Consider the following 14,889-nt stretch of genomic DNA (forward strand, 5'->3'; position numbering starts at 1 on the left):
GTAGCTTCACTACTTAAAGGGTATTGCATCTCCATCATTCTTTGCTCCCTCCCTTCCCAGAGAAAAGCTCATTGAACTTTTTTTAATATCTTAAGAAAATTATGATATGTGGGCAGATAATACGATTGTCATCACCAAGAACGTTAGCTGCATGAAAACAGTGGCTGCGTCTGCCTGCTCACGACTGATGGACTTGTGCTTACTTGGGAAATCTGTGTTAGACGCGCGGGTGGCTGGGTATTTGAAGAGAGCAACAACTTATTTTTAAGTGAGAATATGTTATTATGTAGTAAAAGGTAAAAAACATGTATCTTATACTAGGAAATTTTTACAAGTGAAGTCTTGTTTTTTTCAAGGTGGTATTTACTGGGTATCCATATTGTAAGAAATCGTTTTTAAATACTGTTTACTAAATGCCCAATTTACTGCACCTTCCTTAATTTCTCATTAATTTTCCAATGTTAGTTATTTAAAATATAAAGCTAGAAGTATATAATATGATTTTCTTTCTTTTTTATTCTTTTCCCCCCTTTTTTGCATTTAAAGTAGCATCGTTTTAATTTTTTTTTTAAATTTTTTAATTTTTTTTTGTTTTAATTTTTTTTTTCTGCTGACAACCAGCACTTTATTTATTAGTGAGATGCTGTGGTCTGGGAAAGGGGAAGCCGGGATAGACAGGACAGCACCCATCTCAGGGATTTTCCTGGACATCAGGCGTTCCCTCCATGCAGGTTTAGAGGAAACACCTTCCTGGGTAAACTCCCCAGAGGGCAGCGCTGTGACTGCCAAACAGCAGGGATAGGAGGGGCCCCTTAGGCAGAGCTGGGCCCCTGGGACAGCAGGGTTTCGATGTCAGGCTCCATGTCGAGGGTCAGAAAGCGGTGGCTATACCTGCGCACAGGCGCACCATCTGGGCCCCCCCGGGAACTTCTCGAAGTTCCAGGAGACATCGTTGCGGCATACTGGAGACCAGGTGATGAACTTGGGGTCGGTCATGAGGGCAGTGGCGTGGTCCCTGGGAGTGGGCAGGGCCTCACGAAGAAAGGCGAAGAGCGGGTGCGCCTTTGAGCCGTCCACCTCGCATTTCTCAAAGAGCACGAAGTTGGGCTCGAACCTGCCGTCTGGTCGGACATACTTGAGGCAGTTTAGGATCTCCTCGTTCTTCGAGTTCTCCTGATACCCAGACTGGTTGCACAGGGAGCCCAGCACGACCAGGCCCCGGGGCCCGAGGCGCCGCTGCAGCTTATTCATCTGGGTGTAGTCCCGGCCCGTTGTGCCTCAGTGACGCCACGTTCTCAGTGCGCAGCACCTACCTCGCAGGGCGCCCTGGCTCCCCGGCTCCCCGGCTCCCCGGCTCCCCCGCTCCCCCTGGCCCGCGGGCGCGCGGAGAAGGCGCACGCCGAGCACCGAGCCGCGCACGTGGCGTGGGTTTGGAGAAATAAAGGAGCGCCACGGCCTAGAAAAAGCCTTTTTAAAATCTTTTTAATTGAAGTACAGTTGATTTACAATGTAGTATTAATTTCTGGTATACAGAGTAGTGATTCAGTTATATATATATATATATATATATATATTCTTTTTATATTCCTTATCATTTTAGGTTATTACATGGTACTGAATATACTTCCCTGTGCTGTACAGTAGGACCTTGTTGTTTACCTGTTTTATATATAGTAGTTAGTATCTGCAAATCTCAGGCTTAAAGTCTGAGTCTTTTGGAATATTAATTTTGAAATGGAGAATATTATTTCTTTTTATTCCGTGGAAGGTACTTGAGGTAATAATAAGCTATTTGAGGACAACTTGGAGACCACGGTTGGTCAGCAGTTGACTTTTTAATTTGGCAGGCCTGCTTGAAGTTGATAGGAAAAGGTTTACTGAGATTCCAGAACCATTTTAGTGGAGGCAGTCTAAAGTGGAAGGAATGTAATGGTAAGACACTGAACTACTGACCTGCAGGATTGTTTTAGGAATAGAAATGAGAACATCAAACTTGGGTTCTTCAAAAATCATGTAGCAGTGTGTCTTAACAAAATATAAGAATCATGTGTTACGCAGTTGTATGACCCTTACTCGTAAGGTTGTAGGTCTTCCCACTTGCACATTGCCTAGTAAGACCTTGCGTTTCGGTATGGTTTAGTATCAAGTATTAAGCCTCTGATGCTCTGTGTGTGTGTGTGAGTGCACATGTGAAAAGCACACAGTTACTCACAATGTACTACTTCTGTTTGGTCCATGCTCTTGTGCATTTATATGTTGCTTATGAACTTATCTTTCCCTTCAGGTAAAGAGGAAGAATTTCCAAAGAAACCTTTGGGACAACTTCCCCCTGAATGTCAGCTGGCTGGCGTCAGTCACCTGAGCAACGGACAGAGAAGTGTGGGCAAGTCAAGTCCCCGGACAGGAAGCAGAAGGGAAAGCAGCTCCTCTCCTCACAAGACACACGAGCACTCCCCTCACCATCAGAGCAGAGCTGGTACCCCGGAAAGAGTGAGGCAGCCAAGGCGGAAGTCAGTGGACGAGGAAAGTAAAAAGCTTAAAGATGAGGCAGATTTTCAAAAAAGGCTTCCATCAGGTCCGCAAGACAGTTCCAGGCAGTATAACCATGCAGCTGCTAACCAGAATAGCAATGCCATTTCAAACATCAGGAAGGAGTTTGTGCCCAAATGGAATAAACCGTCAGATACGTCAGCTATTGAAAAAGCTGCCAAATACGCCATCGAAGGCAGAAGCAGAGCTGCCCACCCCACACTTCGGATCACCGTCCCGAGTTCAGCAGATGCTCGGGTACCCAGCGTCAGGCAGAAGATGAAGGTCTTGGATGCTGACGAAGGGAAGCGGGGCTCGAATGCATCCCAGTACGATAACGTTCCTGAAAGTGAGAATGGCGCTGCTCTGGAAGAGGCCCTCGAGCGGGCGTCCTCGCACAGCCCCAGGGGCATTGCTTACTCTCACAGTCCCAGGAGGCATGCCGAGCCAAGCTCCAGTCCACCCAAAGTACCCAACAAGTTTACTTTTAAAGTACAGCCTCCAGGTTATGCAAAATACCCGCCTCAGTTCAATGGGGAAGATCGTGGGACAGGGCATCCCCCATCTTACAGTAATCCCCCCGATTACCATGGAAACCCTCCTCCCAAGCACGTCCCTGCTGCTCACAGCAGCTTTGTGCCTCCCCCGTTCACCCTTGGGACTCACGTGAATCCTCCTAGGAGACCTTATGGTTCTACTCTTTCAGTCAATGCTTCTCCAGAGAAACCCTCCCACCGCCCGACTCCAGTCGTCCTGCCATCCAGTAGAATAGAAGTTCTCCCTGTGGATTCTGGTGCCAGCGGGTATTCGGGCAATTCAGGGTCGCTGAAGAATGGAAAATACATCCTTCCTCCAGCAGATCGTTTGCCAGATAACAGAAAATGGTCGGAAATTGGTTACACGTTCAGGCCAGAGATGCATGGACAGTCGTGGGCTCAAGATGCAGACCACAGCCACTTAAGCAGTTTACCAAAATATCCCACCTTTCAACGTGGACCCTTTCAGGACCACAGCCTCCCAGCAGTTTCTGTAGATAGTCCAGTGCGGTACAGAACTTCCCCAGCGCTGGAAGATGCCAGTTCATCTGGGTATCAGTATTCAGGGCCCTCGCCTCCGGCTCATCACTACAGAAATCGGGATGGACTCTCCATCCAAGAATCAGTATTGCTGTGAGAATTTATCTGTGCTTGCTACAGACAAGAGAATAGAAACCGTGTGAAACCTACATTGCTGTGTTTATAATTGCCAAAGCAGTATTTTATACAATTGTGAACAACTCGCACAATTCGGATGTATGTTAGTAATAAGAATATATGGGAGCGTTTTCATCCCCACCTAAATGCTGCTTAAGATGAGCTTTTAACTTGCATCATCACTGAACCTGTTAAAAGGAATTTAATGTGGAAACATAGCAATAGCATTTAGGGACGTACGCTCGGTTTCATTTGTATCTTTCTCCAACATCTGAATATTTGTACTCTGTTAGCCCATTCTATTTTGAGTGATGTTACAAAGCACTGAAAACCTGAGCTGAATAGTTACTTTTAAGGCTGTGTGTAGTGTATGTGTCTTTCCCTAGATACCATGGGCATCTGTGCATTACACGTTTGAACGCAGAACTAAAGAAATGTTAACGAAAGAAACTACTTTTAATCTAGATCCATGGAATAATTTATTCTTCTTTTCTCCCTAACTTGTCTTTTGGTCAAATTTTTTTTCCCCTCCCCTTTTATTTTTAACCCAGGTCCTAAACTGACTTAAGGGTTTGCCCTGACTTAATTCAGTGTCTCACAGAATGCTCAGCTTTTTCATCCAGTTGCTGGCATTTTCTTTGAATCTGAAAATTGAAGACATTGGAGAGAAAGGCTGACCACTTAATGGTGCTTAAAAATCGGGGCAGTTAAAGTAAGTTTATGGCCAAAGGTGCAGCGCTCAGAGGATCCTTGTTCACCAAGAGATCTGTTTTGGTGCATCTGTGCCCTTTGTTCTGGTCTGACTCTTGCAAAGCTCAGAGCAGAACGTTCCTCGCCAGATGCCCAGGCGGTGCTGCGGCGCAGCTGTCCGGCGGGCGCCAGCAGGAGAAGCTGCACGTTACCATCAAGCACTCACACGGGGAGGCGGAGCAGGCTCCTCTGAAATTCGTTTGAAAGCAGGATCAACAATACGGTTACTTCTTACTTCTGCCCCTTGAATTCCTGCAGACCCTCCCCGCAAAGGGCCCGGGTGGCATTTACACGATCTTTTCCTGACACTCTATCTTTAAAGAATGTAGTCAATGGATATTGCTGCACTTAGGCCATTAAATTATCGCTGTGTAAAATTGTGAAAAAACGATCCTAATTATTACTGGAATCTTAAGAGTTGGATCTTTTTTTTTTTAATAGTGTAAGTTTCATACTTTCAGAAATCTTTTTGTCTGTTCGCGTCAGTGAAAAAAATTCAGGATCATCATAACGAAGACAGCAGTGTCTCTTAAAATTTTGTTTTACACTACAGTTGCCAAAACACTGACCACGTTTTGGGCACTCCAAGAAAGTCTGACTTTGTTGTCAACATTCCTTTGCTCCAGTTTGCCTCAGAGAGAGTAGAAAACCTCAGATAGATGGCTCTTACTGTTGCAAGTTGAGACTTTAAGCTTTCAAGGTACAGAGGTATGTCTTTTAAAACGAGAGTAACAGTTGTTTAGTTCCTGAATGTGACAATGTTTTTTGTGTATATAATGAGTCTAATGTAATTTTAACCAACTCGGTCATGATGTTATTAAAAATGGCAAAACAAATGCAGTGTGTTAGTGGCTAAGCACTGCACAGAAGCTCAGACTAAATCCGGGCACACCGGGCCGTTGACTCAGATCATGTGGAAGCTTAGAAGTAAATGTATATACAAATGTAGCTGGGGATATGAATTCCAGTCTTAAACCATGACTCTGTGACTTGTAATAAACCAAGCTGTACAATTTAGTTTATGATAGCAGCCTCTGAGCTGCTCCAAGATATATATATCAACAGTGGAAATACTGTAGATTTATATTTATATATATATGCAAAATATATATACACACACACTATTTTCTTACGTCATCTATGACATTTTTTATCTGTATACTTTTTTTGATGTGATTGTTTTTAACATGCTAACTATTTTGTTCTGTGTCTTTTATGTGCTTTTTTCTTCGTAAGTCAGAAGTGCCGCATCTCTGATACTTCGGAAGCTAATTCTCTTCTGAGTAGATGGTGCCCAGTGTTTGCCTACATGACTTCAGCTCGATCACAGTTCTCTGCTCCATGCTTTGCTAATTCCCAGTAGTTCTGTATTTAGACCCGCATCACCTTGCCTTTGTTTTATTCAATCGTGAGTAATAACAATGAGGTCTTCTTTTCAGTCTTCCTCATTGTAAAATGTAGCTCTCTGTTAGTTTGTCAAGAAAAATTTAATTCGAAGTTATTTTGCCTCCGTACAATTTTATTCTTTCAAATTTATGTTTTAATAAAAGGTAAATGATGAAACAATGATGAAACATGAAATAATATTCATAAAGTGGGTTAAATATATTTATAAAAAAACATAATAGGTTAGTTTTTTCACGGTGTGGAGACTGATTTTACTCTGTAACTGCATGTCCAGTAGGTAAATATTTTGCCACTGTTGAGCCTTTTTCTTTGTAGCAGTTTTGCTTTGCTTATTAACACAATAAGCACTTTGGTATAGTTTTTTTTTTTTCTTTTTTCATATTTACTTTGAAACGTTAAAGAAACTAGACCCAGGGTCTCAAAGGGTTTTAAAACTTCAACTTTTTCAGGTGCTTATGTTGTTTTTAGAATTTTTTAAAATAGCATTTGGAGCTGGAAGACACCTGTATCTGTCAGATCGGATCCATATTGGGTATAAATTGGACTGACAAAAGACAGATTAACAGGAGAAAAGGAGACAAGTTTAGTAACGTGCATCCTGCGTCCATGTGGTACTGATGAGTGATGAGTCACTCAGGAGGGTTAGACTTGGGGTCTCTGTACTACACTTAGCGGGGGGGGGGTAGGGGAAAGGGATGAGGAAGAAGGGCACTTATGGAAAATAAATGGGCGCTTAGGGAGATGGAATAGTTGGTGACAGTTTGGTTGTGGCGCCAGGAGAGAAGGTTAGAGCTTCCGGGAGGGGATTTATGACCGTTGAGTCCTTTGGGGGAGGCTCTACTTTTAGCCGGAGCAGGGGTTTCAGGAACTCCAGTGTCTTTAGCTCAGAATCATTCTGATCCTCTTCGCTGTCAGTGACAGAATGTTTCTTGAAGGAAGAGAGATTCCGCCAATGGGACATTTTTGGAAGGGAAATCAGATGTTTACAGGATGTAGTGTGATCGTCTTAACTTTTTTCATTTTAAGACAGTTCCAATGCTGTTGTATGTCATATTGAGTGTCAGCTTGAACGTGGGATTTGGTGTTTGTCATTCAGATCTCCCTTAGGGCCCGCTGATCATAAGCACAGAAATGATGCCTGCTTAGTACTTTGCTGAGATCTCCTTTCTTTTCATTTTCATGGTTAGAGAAAAACATTCCATGTCCACAAAGCAGGATTTATTCATAGAGGTTGCAAGTCCAAGATCAAGGTAAGGATCTCCAGCTTAGTCTTCAGGAAATACTACTGCTCCCGGTTACCTTTTGCACTCACACCTTCATTTTAGTGTGCGCTTGATTGTGGGTTAGTAAGACTCATTGTGGCAATGTGTGTTTTTCCCCTTTGTTTCAACTGTCTTTTAGTAGATTTTAAATACATTTTTGTTACGGATATTGATACTGACTGACCAGATGGTTTCAGTAAGTCGGACTTGACTTTGGCAGTGACCTAAGGTACTGAGAATAGGAAGAAAAAATTCCGTCAAACATGGATCTGTGAATTGCACTTTCAGAAGGATTTTGGTTATCCATGAATCTAAGCATAACTGCCACCATTTTATCAGTAAGAACACCAAAAAACAGGAACAAATTTTAGATTTCTTGGAAGTAGCTCTTGAGTCTTCTGGTCTTTAGAATTATCTGGGGAACTTGAAAAAAAAGTAGTTGTTGTATATGCTCACTGTGAGCGGTCCCCAGAATTCTTAACAGATCAGTTTCAGAGTTTAGAAACTCTGATTTCAGGTAAGTTATGAAAACTTGCACTGGAAAGGCGGGCATGACCAGCCGTCTGTGAACGCTGACGGAGGGCCCCGAGCTGTGGGAAGTGTGGGCGGCTTCCGCTGAAGGGGGCCTGGGCCCTGAAGTTGCTCCCACTCCTGCTGACCGTAGTTCTTCAAAATAGGTAGAGCCCTGGGAAGACTTATTTCCATTTTCCTGCATGACCTCTGTCCCTTTGCTTAAGTGACTTGCTGGGAGGAAGCCTACGCTCCCTGGAAGCCTGAGTGATTTTCCCCACGTGAGGAGCTGAGGCTTTGCCGCGCAGGCTGGGCACCTGCTCGGCCAGCCAGCGCTTGGTCGAGCCCCTCCCGGGTCCTGGTTGCCCTGGGACTGGGCCGGGTTCATACTTCAGGGTAGGAGATGCGTTTTATAATCCACGTCTCAGCTCAGTGTGGAGATGGGCGTGGTGACTATTACGGGCACAGAAAGGCCCAGCTCGGGAGGACCAGGGAGGGCCTGTGAGCGGTGTCGCCTTAGCTGAGCTGGTGAGGAATCATAGGGCAGACGGACAAGAGGGAGAAGAAAGGGCATTTGCCCAGAGGGGGTGGCCGTGGTAAGTGTGGACTTGGTGTGTGTGGGGGATGGGGTGGGGGGGGTCCCGCAGAGACCAGGTTGTGGAGGGCCTCATGTGCCCTGGGACTGGACGCAGAGGTGGGGGTGCAAGCCTGACGTTGGGGTGAGGGCAGCAGGGGTTCTGTCTAAGGTCTTCTGTCTAAAGGGGATTCCAGAGCTTCACACCAGGGAAGAAGTAATGAAGAACGGTGATTAAGTTGAACACTACTAAGTAAAGAATCACTAGCATTACTGGCATATCTGGCACTGCGCTAAGCGTTTCACCTGTGTTAATCCAGTTGGTGCTCGCAGTGACCTCGAGGCATGCACTGCCTGACTTCCTGGTTCACAGGTGAGGAGTTGAAGGCACAGGGAGCTGCAGTAACTTTCCCCGGCATGCTGGGGGTGGAGCCAGGACTTCCCACCCCCACCAGCAGTTTTAAGGACGTGTAATTTACCCACCATAAAGTTCACCCGGTTAAGTGTGCACATCAGTGATTTTTTCAGTCAGTTTATGGAGTTGTGCAACCATTACAGCAAACCAATTTTAGAACATTTCCGTCACCTCAAGAAGATCTCTTGTGTCTGTTTGTAGTCCATCTCCATTCCCACCCCCAGCCTCAGGCAACCACTAAAACACCTTCTGTTTTTCTAATTTGCCTTTTCTGGACATTTCCTGTGGATGGAATGGGATAATACTTGGTTTTTGCTTCTGGCTTCTGGCACACTTGGCATAATGTTTTGAGGTTCATCCGTGGAGCCGGTATCAGTAACACCCTTTCTGTTGCTGAATTGCCTTCTGTTGTGCAGCTCTGTCACGTTCTGTTTGTGCAGCCACCAGCTGCTAGACGCTGGGCTGTTTTCACCTGCTGCCACGACCATTTGTGTACAAGTGTTTGTGTGGCCATGTTTTCATTCCCCTCGGGTACACACTTAGGAGTGCTGTTGGCTTTTATGATATGTTTAACCTTTTAAGAAACTCCCACACTCTTTTCCAAAATGTCTGCACTGTTTCACCTTTCCACCCACAATGCCTGAGGGGTCTGATGTCTCTACACCCTCACCAACACTTGCTATTTGTGCTTTTCTATCATAGCCGTTCTAGTGGGTGTGCAGCGATGTCTCATTGAGGCTCTGATTTGCGTTTCTCGAGTAGCTAATGATGAGCATTTTGCCATGTGTTTGTAGATCATTCGTGTGTCTTCTTTGGTGAAATGACTATTCAGATCTTTTGCTTACCTTTTAATTGGGTTTTCTTATTTTGGAAAAGTAAGAGTTCTTTAAAATACTCTGGATACAAGTCCTTTATAAGACATATGGTTTGCAGATGTTTTCTCCCAGTCTGTGACGTATCTTTCCAGTTTCTTAATGATGTCTTTTGAACTGTGAATGTTTTTATATTAATGAGGTCCAGTTTATTATTTTTTTCTTTATGGATTATGCTTTTAGTGTTGTGTCTCTCTCCCTAACCCAGGGTCACAAATGATTTTCACCGATGTTTTATCCCAGAAGTTTTATAGTTTTAGCTCCTACATTTGGGTCAATGAGCCATGTTGAATTATTGTATAAAGTGTGAGGTAAAGATCTAAGTATATGTGGATTTCCAGGGGTCTCAGTACCATGTGTTTAAAAGACTATGCTTTCCCCAACTGAATTGCATTGGTACCTGTGTCAAAAATCAATTGACCATATATGTAAGTACTCTAAGTTTTGAAATCAGGAAGAAATCATCCTCCAACTTGGTTCTTTTTCAAATTATTTTGGCTATTCTGGGTCCTTTGCTTTTCTGTATAAATTTTAGGACCAGCTTGTTAGTTTCTGCCAAAAAAACAAAAAACAAAAAAACCTGTTAGGATTCTGATAGGTATTGTTTTGAATCTGTAGATCAATTCAGGAACCTTAACAATGTTGAGTCTCCCATAAGCATTGCATGTCTCTCCATTTATTTTGATCTTTAATTTCTCTCAGCACGGTTTTGTAGTTTTAGTCTTGCACATCTTTTGTTAAAGTTATTCCTAAGTGTTTTATTTTTCTTCCTCTTGTAAATAGAATTGTTTTCTTCAGAGCTGATGTACTTCAACATCCCCTGTACTGTTGCGGGGAGAAGGCTCAAGGTTGACTTGCATGGCTCCCAGCTTGGGTGGGTAGGGTGGATAGTGGGCCACCATCCGATGAAAAGGACTCAGGAGAAAGGGGCAGATTAGATTTGGTGAGGAAGTGGCTTCTGTTTTGATGTGTAGGATATGAGGAATAGGGGACTGACGGGTCATGCTGTCTGACGGTTCCAGAGAGATTTGTTTGTAATAGAGAAAAATTGGAAATAACCAGAATGTCCGTCAGTCGAGGATAGGTGAAATTACAGTATAACCGTATAAAAGAATGTTAATACTGTTCACCCATTAAAACTGCAGAGCCATGCTGATACGGGACTGACCTGGAAAGATGTCTGGTTGATTGCTAAGTGAACCAGGCTACAAACAGCATTCACTTAGCCATTGGCTTTCCGGCTCCCACCTTCGCCTCAGGCCCACCCTGAAGCTGACTCAGCATCGTAGTGCTGAAGTTCATGGGTTGCGTGGGGACAGGGCGGCTCATTATAGATTTGGGGATGGGGGCTGTCGAGGAGGACCAGGGAAGTTGTACGCACACGAGGCTTCGAAGCCTTAAGGACAGACGGTGAAGAAGGTTTTAGAACCGATGGGCAGTCCCCTGGGATGCAAGAAGGAGCCACGCTGAAGTGAGACAGGGAGCTGAGGAGGGGGAAGGAGCCCTGACAGGGTGGGGGCCCCGGTCGGTGGGAATCGGAGGTGAGAGCGAGGCAGAGCGTGGACCTCCCACTTCGGTCACCTACTAAAGGCCCCAACCGAGGGGGCCTGGCAGGCCTTTGGGTGGAGCTCAGCAAGTGCCAACCGCGTGGAGAGGCCTGCAGCCTGCCGCTCCCTCCTTGCAAACAGCCCGCTCCTTCCCTTGCTGGTCCTCCAGTGGTGGGTGGGGGGACGGGGAAATCAGAGCAGTCCCTGGGGCTCCCCTGGGAGGCAGCAGGTGGTCCCAGCCGGGAGCTCTGAGCCCGGGACACCAAGTGGAAGCCACACCCTGATTGAGGCTGGTGCGGCCTGGGATGAAGGGGCACTTTGTCGTTTTCCCAGGGAAGCTGAAGATCAAAGTGTTGCCCTGTGAGTGAAAGAAAGGCAATAATGGTTGTTTCTGAAAGGCAGGCCTCTCAGAAGTGTGAAGACCTGGAGAGAAGAGGGAGTTAGCTCCCTCCCCGCCAGTCTCCTGCTGAGCATGTGGATGTGGACTTGATGTTGGACTTGGTCTGTTTAAACGTCTATGTGGGAAGCCCGTCTCCTCCCTGCCTGTCCCCCCAGAAACAATGGTGGGTGTTTATGATTCCAGAAAGCGGTGGGAAGGTTTTAAACCTGGACATGGCCCATCTTTTTAAAATCTCTGGATGTCCCATTAGCCTGGGATAGTCTATTTTGGATTTCATGGCTCAGTAAAATACTCTCCAAAATTTGAGGCACTGTTATAGAAATGTCCATTTGTATTTTGTCAAATATATTTATTAAGAGAAAAATACCTTAAAGAATGTTGTTAACACACACACAAAAAAGGAAGTAAGAGCATAAACTGAGAAAAACGGACAGTCTTTTAAACTGAATATAGTTGGCTTTTTAAAAATCCACTATGTTGACCTTTCTTTTTTAAAAAAAATTGTCACAGCAGACTGGTGGAAACTCTGTGTGTCTCAGCCCTGGTGCACACATCAGAATTTAAAGGCCACTGAATTAGTGTTTGTTTGAACACCAGATGATATGATTAGATTGTGAGGTTTGTAGGAAATTAAATTCTGTAGCTAAACTGGATGCTAAGCTTCTGCCCAGAATCAATATACTATTAGAAGTCCTTGGAAACTAATAAACATACCATAACTATTAATTTATGGATAGGTTGTTGGCAGATAACCTCAGAGAAGGAATCCAGGCTTGAAACAGCTTTTGTAATGCCAGGTGAAGTGTGTGAGTTTAATCAGAGTCCTGAGAAGGAGTATCTGTGTAGTGTATTAAAAAAAAATCCACTGTCAGCGGAGTTGGGTCTGAGAGAAGCCAAGAGGAGCCAGGATAACTAGAAACTAATTGAAGTTGATACAAGAAATTAAGATCCATGCAAAGAAAACCAGATATTCTAAGATGAAATGTGTTGGTGGGAAGCAGGGACAACTTACCAACTTAGAATCTGGTCACCTGGCATCTTCTCCTGAGGACAAGAGGCCAGAAGGAACTGGCCCAACTAACTAAGGAATCTTCCACACGTAGGATGGCAGGGCTGCAATACTGCCGTTGGGGACCCTCTCAGGACGGGAGGCCACACTCTGGACTCAAGCCAGGCAGTCCCTGAAGTTACGCCCTTTACAGGGTAGAAGGTTTACAGATGAAGAAGTGAGCCCAGAATTGTCCAGTGCCTTACCCAAGGCCTCACCTTTCCTCGTTGCTGCTCTGTCCCAAAGTGGATTGAAGATTCCAGTCCAGAGTTGGATGCCCTCTGCCGGCAGCTGGACCGCCCTCGGCCTGAGAGAGAAAGGAGGGTGAAGACCGAGTGATGTGTGAAACCAACCAACCAGCGAACCCTGGCACAGATACTCAAGAAATGGCATATGGGTGAGGAGAGCCCAGCCGGACTGAGGGTTTCCCTGCATCAGTGTGTGGACTGGCTGTGCAGTGGTGCCCCGAGTCACTCACACAGTGTTACTGAGTGTCCACTTTGTGCCCGTAAGTGTCCATCAAAATAAAGTCACATTTTGTTCGCTATGCATTCAATTAAAGAACAAAAATTCTTAGTTGACGTCTTCGGTAACACTTGCTGGATTAAGGTAATAACGTTCTACTAACCGCACAATATCAAGTCGTAGCTTTAAAGCCCAACCTGGATTCTGTCCTTTTCCTGCTTTAAAAGCCTTCAGTGGCTCCCCACGGCCGCCGCATTAAATACCCATCGTTCGTTCAGCCCGGCTTTCACGGCTATCTGTGACGTATGCTGTGAACTTCCTGTCAGCAGGGTTTTCCCGTCTGTGCTTTCTGGGGCCCCAGAGTCTCTGGAAATGACCCAGACCGCGGTGAGTTCGGAAGTAGCGAAGTTGGGTGTTGGTGTGAAAGTGAGTCAGGGGCTTTGCCGGCTGGGAGATCGCCAGTGGGTGCAGCTGACCCGGCCTCGTGGGCTGCAGGCTTCAGTAGCTTACGTCAGTACTCGGAACTCCACCGGCCCTGCCGTGCAGTGGGAAGACCTTCCACGGTGCCGTGAAGGATGTCGCCCACCAGGCTATGGGCAGAATTACAAAGCGTGGTTTGCCTCTATGTCCCCCACACCCTCCCTGTCCATTCGCTGTTGCTTTGTACCCCACCACCCCATATCTTAACACTTACCAGCTGGTATCACTTCCCTTGAGAACCCCAGCATCATGTGTGTATTTAAATACAGGTATCAAATCTCAGTTACGAGTCGCTATTAAGTGGCCTAGATTTTTCATAGGCCTTGCTTTTCATCCAATTTTAAGTCACACAGAATTTTTGAGGAAACAGTTTTAACGGGGAGTTGGACTGTACCATCTATTACCCAGGTCACTTGTTCTTAAACTTTAATTTGCATTGAAATCACTTTGGGATCTTGTTGAAATGCAGGTTTGATTCTGTAGGTCTGCAGTTTGCTCTAGGATTCTCTAATCCTTATAAGCTCCCGAGTGACGTTGACGCTGCTAGACTGGGGACCACACTGTGAGTTACAAGGATCAAGTCCGAGTTCCCTTGAAGAGCAGTCAGGGTTCCTATGCCCCATCATACCCACACCTGAGGGCCAAGCAGTTTCCTGGGCCAGAGGCAGCTGCCCAGCACGAAGCGCACAGTCGTTGCCTCAGAGAGCTTATGGGCTTAAACGAGATGGCGGGGTGTGTCCTCCACGTCTCTGCAGACTTCAGTCCTTTCCCAGGTCCAGACCCTCGGGAGGCGCTCATCTGGCTGCTGGAGATGGTGTTTCTCTCCAGAAAGCAGTTCAACAAGTCCTCAAGGGAAAAGGGTAAATGCTACCTTGGGAGCTTCCTGAGCAGCTTCAGCGAGTGGAGGGGTTGCCTGCGGGTATTTCCTCCTTAACACATCACTTTTCTTCCAGCGACGTGTGCAGACAGACCGGGCTGTTCAGCACGAGTTCTCCCGTGGATGACACCCACTCTCGTTTACTTCCGTATGTGCATTTATGTGGGGAAGGGAGAGGATGAAATTCAGCTAGCCCAAGCTGTGGATTGGGACTTATAACCCACCTAATTCCTTGATTAAGCTAGTAATTAAGGCTGTGTCTTTGCCACCTGCTATGCCTGGGCCTCATGCCATATGGTAAATGGCAACTCTGACAAACCCATCCCTGTGGGATCCAGAGCTCCTGCCATGCTTGTTTCCAGCAAATCCCAAGTCATTGCTCTCCTGCCTTCCCCCACTGCACCCTCCCAAAGTGTGTTCTGAAGTCCACATTGAGACAGGTCGCCAACCCTTTGGGTTACAGAATGTGGCGTCTGCAGCAGACTTCATCTGGGCCTTATGATGGCTGTCCCTTCTCTAAAGAGAAACATTTGTGTCAACCATTTGGCACAGAAGCCAAC

General features: G+C 45.7%; 1 protein-coding gene and 1 pseudogene across 4 annotated transcripts in view; one reads left to right on the plus strand and one right to left on the minus strand.

Annotated features, from left to right (window-relative positions):
* USP6NL (USP6 N-terminal like) overlaps window positions 1-13,054 on the plus strand; it is a 139,533-nt gene extending 126,479 nt beyond the window's left edge. For all 4 annotated transcript variants that reach the window (XM_074358114.1, XM_074358116.1, XM_074358115.1 and 1 more), the window contains one exon: window positions 2,285-13,054. In XM_074358114.1, the coding sequence (XP_074214215.1) occupies window positions 2,285-3,702 (1,418 nt within the window). In that variant the 3' untranslated portion in view covers window positions 3,703-13,054. The remainder of the gene's footprint in view (window positions 1-2,284) is intronic.
* LOC141576011 (glutathione peroxidase 1 pseudogene) lies at window positions 695-2,278 on the minus strand (annotated as a pseudogene).
* Window positions 13,055-14,889: the final 1,835 nt, after the last annotated feature.

Source organism: Camelus bactrianus, chromosome 35, assembly GCF_048773025.1.
Source record: "Camelus bactrianus isolate YW-2024 breed Bactrian camel chromosome 35, ASM4877302v1, whole genome shotgun sequence".
Classification (NCBI taxonomy): domain Eukaryota; kingdom Metazoa; phylum Chordata; class Mammalia; order Artiodactyla; family Camelidae; genus Camelus; species Camelus bactrianus.